Source organism: Ictalurus furcatus, chromosome 7 (assembly GCF_023375685.1).
Source record: "Ictalurus furcatus strain D&B chromosome 7, Billie_1.0, whole genome shotgun sequence".
Taxonomy (NCBI): Eukaryota; Metazoa; Chordata; class Actinopteri; order Siluriformes; family Ictaluridae; genus Ictalurus; species Ictalurus furcatus.
This window is the reverse complement of record NC_071261.1, coordinates 517,359-527,045: the sequence shown is the minus strand read 5'-3', so window position 1 is coordinate 527,045 and position 9,687 is coordinate 517,359. Positions and strand designations below refer to the sequence as shown.

Below are 9,687 nucleotides of genomic sequence, written 5' to 3'. Positions count from 1 at the left end.
ACATGGTGGAGGTAATGTCACTGGAACATTCTCACTAATCTTTATTTATGATGTAACTCATGATGATAGCAGCAGAATAAATTCAGAAGTTTACAGGAACACTTTGTCCGCCAATTTACAGAGAAATGCATCCAAATTAATGAGGAGGAACTTTAGCATGCAGCGAGATAATGATCCAAAATACACTGCCAACTCAACAAAGGACTTTATCATGGGGGAAAAAGTGGAATCTATTAGACTGGCCAAGTCAATCAGCAGACCTTCACCCAATTGAGCAACACTTCACCTCCTGAAGAGGAGACTGAAGAGAGAACCCACCCCCCCCCCAAAAAAAAAAAAAACAACAATTGAAAGAGGCTGCGGTAAAAACCTGGAAAAGCATCACAAAAGAAGAAACCAACAGTTTGGCGATGTCAGTAAGTCACAGGCTTGATGCAGTTATTGCAAGCAAGGGATATGCAACCAAATATTAAGTGGTATTTACTTTAATTTACTTCGGCTTAATTGTTTCTATACTTTTGCTCGTCTAAAAATTGGCTGGTGTGATACAAAAGGTTCTATGGTTATTGCTGATTAACACATCTAAATATAAATACAAGTGGGGTAAAAGCTGAAATGCTAAACTCTCATTTCATATCCGTCTTTTGAGCTCAAACCCAAATAGCTTTGGTGTATGGCACAAACAAATGAATTGGCCTTGCTGTTCCAATAACTTTATAGGAGACTGTATGTTTAGTAACCACTTTATCCTGGTGAGTGGTGGAGCCAGAGCTTATCATGGGAATTACTGGGCTGGTCACTTGCATGACACCGAGCACACACATACACACATTCAAACATTCTTACACCTAGGGGCAATTTAGAGTAGCCAATTGAAAACACTGCAAAAAGAAAAATGTTAACTTGGTAAATAAACATATCATGAAAATAGTCTGATTTGTCTAGTACTTCCTATTATAAGATCACAGTAAACCAACTATAAAATTATTAAACCTATTTCTAGGCATTCTGTCTAATTTCAAGTTTTAAATGATCTTAATATATTGGCAGATCATTCTTCTTCTTTCTAGAAATAAATACAAAAAAAAAGTGATAAATTATCTGCCAATAGAACAATACTTTTCAATTTCAAACCTGGAAAGAAATTAGTAGAAAGAAATAGGTTTAATAATCTTATATTTGATTTATTGCAATCTTATAATAGGAAATAGTGCATAGATTTGATTAAATCCAGGGTATTTCCACTTGCTAAGATGTCATTTTTGCAGTGCACTGATACAGTATGTTACTACAGTCTGACTGATATTCATTACCCATACATATGTGTTTAAGAAAAAAAGATTTTTTAAAAAATGACAAGAAATCTTTACTTTTTTCATATAATTATCATTTATTTTGATCTGCCAAAAGACAGTACCTAAATATAAATGAACAATGATCTATACATATAAAAACACATACATTGTATATGCATGTGCATGCATCTTAGCATATTCTGTTAATGATTTCAGTGAGATACCTATGCGGAAAGAGCCAATATGGGAATATAAATGATAAATGATAGATGAAGAAAAAAAGAGAGGATTAGTAACACTGAGTAAAAAATAATAATAAACAGAAAAAACAGACATAACGTGCAGGCAAATGAAAGTAGAATTCAGATTTAACAAACAGTCAAAAGTAAACAGGTCTAGATTTGAGTGGTACATTGTGAAAAAGTCTATTGTTCAAAGTGTAAATAAAAAGTATTATGGAAATAAAATTGAATTCTATTGAATAGTAAGTATATTTTTAATCAGATAAAAAGGAAAGCACTATTTCTTAAATGAACAAAGAATTGTATAATATTGCATTTCAGCAACCATGTTGTCATGTTATGCAGAACATTCCACTTTCTTCACATAGGCAGCACAATATTCATCCAGGTCTTCCAATTTGGGATTGTGTCACCTTAAGAACATTTAAAAAAAACAAAGATTTTAATATTTCAAACAAAAATATATTATCCTAATATTTGGTTATCTTTATCTTGAATTTTTGAATGATTGCATCAGGCCATTTTGAAAAACATTTAGTGATCAGAGGCACTGACTCAACTGATTGTCTGAACAACAGAAAAAACAACAACACCCCAAGACAAATAGGCAACAATTTGTCATGTTTAATAGAACAGACTGTATTCATGAAGTTGAAAATTTGAAGGTTACATAGGTGATAATTTATGTGCTGTATTCAGATTTGGGAACAAAGGTGTTAGTTATGTGTGATCCTGACTTTGGAATTAAGACTAAATTGAGTGAGTAAGGAGTAGTATTAAGTCTAGTGCCACTGTCTTGACAGGTTGATGTTACTACAATATGTCACACTGAAATTCATGTTTTGGACTGTAAACATGCTTTTAAAGAATGCCATTAGGGATCAATATTAAATACATAAATATGCCTATAATAATTAATGAGAAGTATTGTCCTTCCATGAAATTAAATCATTTTTTTTCCTCATGGAGGAGACATCTTAATCAGAGCTGTGGTTACAGTACGGGTTACATTTATGAATTCAATTTAAGTGAGCTGTAAGCATAGTAGATGAATGCTTGGTCAGCTTATCCTTCAAACCTTAAGCACATGCAAACAAATTAACAAAAACAGTGGCATTGCTTTATTAATTTGACAAGTTACAATAGCAATTGTACAATTGTACAATTGTACAATACAATTGTTTTGTGTGCTTGAGTAACTGTCAGTTCAAAATAGAAGATCAAGTGTTGTTTTGTACGACGCCAAATAATGAACGTGGAAGCCGTGTTGTTAAATTCAACTAAATTTCCAATGATTAACGTGACTCCTGTTAGAAGGTTGTTTCAATGCTTGCTGTCTTCTCATTCGTATATCATCAATTGTGTTTTCTTTTTTTAAATTGTCGCTTGCTTTTATGTTACATCACATTACATTTCACAGAAAAAGAAAAGCAAAACACTATTTCCTTCTTCAGCCCACATTTTCTATCCATGATATTTGTCAGGTATAGAACATTATAGAGAACATTACAGTATAGAACATTATAGAGGTCTAGACGTTATTGAAAAACTACACACAGGTGATAATCAGAATCCATGAAATCAATGAAGGTAGTTGCGTGCAACTTTCACCACATAAATACTGATGCAACTTTTGGACCTGAGCCACCAATTCTGAATACAGACCATAAATTGTAGGCTACAACAGCACACACCTTTAAATAGAATCTATTCTATCGAGTAATCATTAGCTTTCCGTTAAAACATGGCTATTAAATTGTGCATATTTTTTAATTCATAATCAAATGTGGTAAATGCTCTCAGGCCTTAAATGGATTGTTATTTCTGTTGTGAAAATAAAGACCTGTGTTGTTGGGCTTCATAGTTACTTCTTTAAATATGCCACTTGTGTTATTCTGTGTCTTATCAACATACAAGACAAACTTATTCTGCTATATCAACAATGCTTACCAATTTCAAAATGCACTAGCTCATCCAGACTTTCAGCGTCATCAAGATATTGAACACAATGGTCTTCAAGAAGAGAACCCTCAACCAAAAGATGCTCAGTCCCAAAAAGTTGGTCTTGGCATCTACAGAGGAGAAATTAAACATTTGTAAGCAATTGTTTTGTATTCTCAAAATCCACAATTACTGATTTATATGTAAGTATAAAAATAAGCAAATCAGAGCAAAACTTCATTTACCTGATTTGAAACCCCCATCTTCACTCTTACTATTATCACACATGGTCGCTATGTATAAAAAAGAATAAAACATTAATAAATATAATGTAATAAATATAAGTTATATTGCAAAAAAGATGTAAGCAGTCCAAAATATTTTGTATAGTAATATTCTGTTACAATCATAGAAAAAATCTGAAAACAGTGCAATTTTGTCAGGTGTATGTGTTGTCTATAAAGTCTCACCATTTTCAGGACAGTTCTTGATATTCCGTAAAAGCCTGCTGTAATATCCCTCGCCTTCAAACCGAACTGCATCTTCTTTGTATTCGTTAGTTGACCAAGTGCCATTGGTAGTATTGTGAACTGTAAAGCGCGTGGCCAGGCAGTAATCTTGTTCATCATCTGACGGAATTTTGTAAATTGACGGCTCCCGTTTATCTTCTGTAAAAACACAAGAAAATGCACATAGAACATAAAGTTAATAAAATGATTAAAGATGAGGATCCAACAGTATATTTCAAATAATGCATAAAGAACACGTTTGATTATGTACTGCAGGAGTACATAAGTGTTATGGTTTGTTGCTAATAACCATTATTAGACAAATGTCTGTATATATAACAAGGGCAGTTTTGTTCATTAAAACATTACATTAAAAGAAGCATTAAAAGAAGCTCTAAACATTGGTTGTACATGCAAAGGTCTTTTATTCAAACCATGCACATCTGAAAGAATGTACTTGAAAGTACATGTACTTGACCTCATTCACATTTATTACACCCATGACTGTATTTAAATGGCAAGCTGTATAAATCTACAGTCTGGGCTAGAAGGAAATGAGCCCCAGCATCTACTTCATAACATTCTATGTATTACATTAATGGTGCTGTTGTTCTTGGTTCCACAAAAGTCCAAAATAATCCACTTTAAGCCTTTTATTAGCACCAAATCTGTATGTCAGAAGTTGAACCTGTAGACCCAGGTTCTAAAGTGACTGACCAATTGTAGCTTGGCAACTGTAATTATGTGCAGGCACCTTGGATGAACTTTTCAGACTAGTAAATTCTATATAACCTACTTTAAAGTGTACAGTAAATTTGATATGTCCTAAAAGTTAGAAAGGAGGAGTGCATTCCTGTTAATACAATTTTGTTTAGGATTACTTTCATCTGAAACATATGAGTAGAGGTTTTTGAACTGGATTAGACGTGTACACCTGTTTAACGTTATATATGTAGCTAAATATTAGCTTGTTTGTTTGTTTTTTTACAACAACTTTTGCAGAAAATCGAACAAGGGCAACCGTATTCATCACTGGAGACAGGTTAATGAACTGACCTCAGTTCACACAGATATTGATCTCATAACTAAAACTCTAGCTACATTTATCATGTTAACTGCGTGTCTGCCAAAAGTTTTTCTTAAAATTTCAACCAAGTAATAATAGTTGTGTCATATTTCATATGCATAGATTTATAAGAAAAGCTAGGATATCTAAAGTTAGGGCATCCAATCTTCTCTTTAGCCTAATTTTAAACACTGCTAACTTTGCAACCTAAAGAAAATGCCACACCGATGGTTTATATAGCAAATGGTTTCTGATATCCAAATAAACACATTTTTACAAAAATAATAATTTAAGAAATCCTACTGGTTTAGTACAGACCTACTGGATGCATAAATTTCTACAATATATTGCATAATTTAAAAGCTTTGGAACTCAAACATAGTTTTGAATGACTTTATGCCTATTTCATTTTTGGTAATCTTAGACAGGCATCCTGCTGATTATTGAAACTACTTGCAATTTTTAAAAATACATACTCACGTAGTTGTATTATTAATTATGTCCCATGGCCAAAGATTATCCTTAAGTTTGTATTCGCACAGTTTAAGGTGTCATTACAAATAGAGTTTCAGTCAGCCATTCTGTATATTGCTAAAACACTGACTAATATGCGATTGTTTCTACAAATATTGGAAAAGTAGACAATAAACTATCTATCCAGACTCAAATAACAGTTTTACATGCAATAAAAGAACTGGCAAAACCATGCTACATGCTCATACACATGTTCTATATTAATGTGCTTAATTAACTAACTAACTTGCCATACTTTATTACATTATGTTAGCTAACACTTAATCTAGTCAATTAGTTTAACCAAAACATAAGCTTGGTGGGCTAGTTAATGGATTAATAACTTATCCACCCCTGCATGTGTAATACAGTTTTTGAAGAATGACAAATTCTACTTACTTTTTTCAACAGTCACTTTTATACCCGAGCCAAATATTATTCTACTGTAATCATTCACACAGTATACAAATTAAGGACAGAAACCTTCAAAGGAAAGTCTTTCCTTTCCAGTTTTTCCAGAATCTGAAAAATATTTTGTCATCTATTTCTGTGTAAATCATTTCATATTCATTTATTTTTAAGCATAGCTCATTTATTATATTATTATTTAAATTAGTTATCGTTTTCTCACTTAAGTCAGGTTCAAACTTAGCAAGTATGCAAATAAGTACGCTTATTTGTATGCATGTTGAACTTCAGACTGCTGAAATTAAAGAAATTTCTCTCATTTTTAACTCTTTCATTAAGAGAATAGTTGCATCCGTAGCTTATATTTAAATCCTAAACTAAAAACTGCTGTTAATGTTTTACTAAAATTAATGCATATGCATTTAATAGGCATTAATTAAAATAAACAAACATGAATTAATAAATATATTTTTTCATTTGAAAATGATTTTCTTGTCATTCTTGTTATTTTTTCACATTTAATTCTGTCTATTAATTTCTACTAATCACTAAAATATACATGCTCGCTGTTTTGATTTTATTCCTTTTGGAATTCATTATTCTTATTTTTTATCATCATGGGATAGAAGATAGTAATATGTTGTAGGCTATAGGATCAGTGAAGCACATGTTTACAGTTATGTAGTTGCTTACTTCAAATAAATTAAAACACCTAACACCAGCTAATATAACAAAAATAGAACTTACTTGTATGAATAATTACTTGAGTTCCATGTCCAAAAATTATCTTATTCCCAGTATTCACACAGACATTGAATGCACAACAAAAACATCAACTGTTTCCCCATAATCCTATTTATACAAAACTCACTTTATTGTGATTTTCATTCTAAAGTTGGACATCTTTTCATCTTTTAAAGATATTTTGTTTGATACTTAATCATTTTATTGTACAACAAATGAAATTTATTGTTTGATGTAATTAAACGCAATATTTTGTAAATTGTTAAAATTGTTTGAGGAACTCAGTTGGTTTATTTGTTATTAAAAGTAATTGTAAAAGTACTCACTAGGTGCAACTGTCATTTTGGTTCGAGTTCCCAATATAACTTTCCCGTTTTGAGATGCCACACATTAGTAGTTCTCTACACAATAATTTCCATATCTATAGTCTATAGTTGATAATAAAGTAGCACATGCAGTTGACAAAAATTTTATTAAATATAAAAATGTAAAACAAAATGCAAAAAAAAAAAAAACCCACTTTAATCCTAGGGATGGATGGATAGATAGATAGATAGATGTACTTCATTGATCCCCAAGAGAAAATTAGTGAAGAATATGCATTTTAGACACTTTTCACTATCTTATTTAAGCATAAACAATTAAACTTAGCAAAGTAATACACAGTATGTTGCACAGGAATTCTGGACCCTACAATTACAGCCTTTTTGGTATTTATATATTGATCCAAATTACTGTATGTTACGTATGTTCCTGTGATTTTGTTTCAACAGTGAACCTCAACAAGTTAAATTACATTTTAAATTCTACATTAAGTTCCACAGAAAAAAATATTAATTTTATATTAACTTATTTAAATATTAACTTTAATTTTTTCTCAAAGATTAAACTTAAAACTAAAAATAAGCTAACAAACATATTGAATTTTACAACTACATACACTTTCACTTAAAATTATATCTGTACATTATTCCTGAAATAGAGAAACTTACTTGTAGGGATAATTAATTTTGTCCCTGATGCAAATATAATTTTCCCATAGCTAGGATTCACACAGCCACTGGCCACAGAACAAAAAAACTTACTGATTTCTCTCATGCTAAACAAATGTAAGGAAAAGTTTATATACACTACTGGTCAAAAGTTTGGAGTCACTTGACTGAAATGTTTCTCATAATCTTAAAAATCCTTTGATCCGAAGGTGTATGATTAAATGTTTGAAATCGGTGTTGTAGACAAAAATATAATTGTCCCAACATACAAAAAATTTTACTGGATGACTTATTCGTAGCGAAATATTGTGGAAAGCAGGAGATAAGAGTCCAGCATAGGTGGGAACTCCTTTAATACTGTTTAAAAAGCATCTCAGGGAAATTCCTCAAGGAAATCGGGTGAATACATACAATACAAGAATACATTTCTGGAAATTCTCGGCAAAAGGGGTGTCTACTTTGAAGACGCCAAAATATAAAATTATTTTTCTATTATTATTCTAAAATGTGGAGGGAAAAAAATAATTAAATAAAAAATAAAGAATGAGTGTTTCTAAACTTTTGACTGGTAGTGCTTATATAAAATCTTATTCTAATAAAACAATTTTGTAGATTTTTGTGGAATGCTTGCTTGCTCATTTTATTGGAATAAAACTAGCTAAGTAAAGGTATCAATAAAAGTAACAAAATGAAATTAATTTTGAATTAAGTTCTAAAAATTATTAGAAATGTTTTTAGTATTGAAACTCCTAAATACTCACTAGAAGTAACTTTAAATTTATTTCCAGTTCCAAATATGACTTTCCAGCTTCCAGAAGTCACACACTGATAATGTTTTAGTGTAAAATTGCCACATCTATAGTATATTAAGCAAATCAATTAGCATATGTGTTAATTGGCATACCTGTGGTTTGAAATAAGAATGTAAGACACTCTGGAATATTTTAAACCTAGATTATTCCTGATATATCGAAACTATGAAAAACTTACTTGTATGGATATTTAGTTTTGTCCCTGAAGCAAATATGATTTTCCCATAGCCGTCATTCACACAGCATGACACCATACAACATTAATGCTCCAGTGAATTAACAATCCATGATAAGCAAGAAACATAATTTCGTGTGCAATTTTTTGAGCAACCTAATGACAAATTTGGCTAATTGTTGCACGTTTTTAATTAAGTAAATTCTTAAATCAACAGCTTATTATTAATGCTGGCTAATTTTTATTGGAATAAAATTAGCTATGCGAACATGTTGAGAAATGTATTGAAAAGAAAATATTATGGTCTAAAATGATCAAAAATAGTAAATATACACTAAAAGCAACTGCTAATTTGGTTGCAGTTCCAACTATGACTTTCCAGCTTCCAGATTTCACACCTTAGCCGTGCTTTATAAAAAATGTTTAGAATTTTGTCATTTTACTTACTTAACTGAACTGTGAGCCAAGTTCCTTTGCCAAGTATTATTCTATAGCCATCAGTCACACTACCACTGTCATCATCTCAAAAACCACTCAGTATGGTGAAAAAATTGCACAGCAATTTTTAGGTATTCATCTGCACATTTTCTTAAAAAGCTGTTTTTTTTTCTTAAAAGTAATATTATATGTTATACTCACATCTTTTAACAAACTTCACATAAGATTTCACATAGTGCTGTATTATATTAGCTTATGCTAAACAACAGCATATATTTCTTGTGGTTGTAGCTTTTGTAATTGTTACCTTTGCTTTTAAAATAAAACATTCTGACAGGGCTGTGAGTTTTAAAGTTATAGTAGGCTAATAGCTGATATGATACAATATAAAGTGTTTCTGAAAAAGCTAATGATACACTTACTAGACTGAACAATCAATGTTGTTCCATTTCCGAAGATGAGCTTGTCATTTGCATAATTCACACACTAACAAACACCTTAGCAAAAAGTTACTGAAGTCCAGTAGAGTTCAGGGTCTAAAATATGGGTTTA

The 9,687-nt window shown here is 31.1% G+C and overlaps 1 gene segment (V, D, J or C); it reads right to left on the bottom strand.

Annotated features, from left to right (window-relative positions):
• Window positions 1-1,368: 1,368 nt before the first annotated feature.
• Window positions 1,369-9,687, bottom strand: part of LOC128609477 (M1-specific T cell receptor alpha chain-like) — a gene marked incomplete at its 5' end in the record, with an annotated part of 63,335 nt that continues 55,016 nt past the window's right edge. The window contains 4 exon segments of the C gene segment in view: window positions 1,369-1,950; window positions 3,488-3,609; window positions 3,724-3,771; window positions 3,949-4,146. Coding sequence covers window positions 3,503-3,609; window positions 3,724-3,771; window positions 3,949-4,146 — 353 coding nt within the window.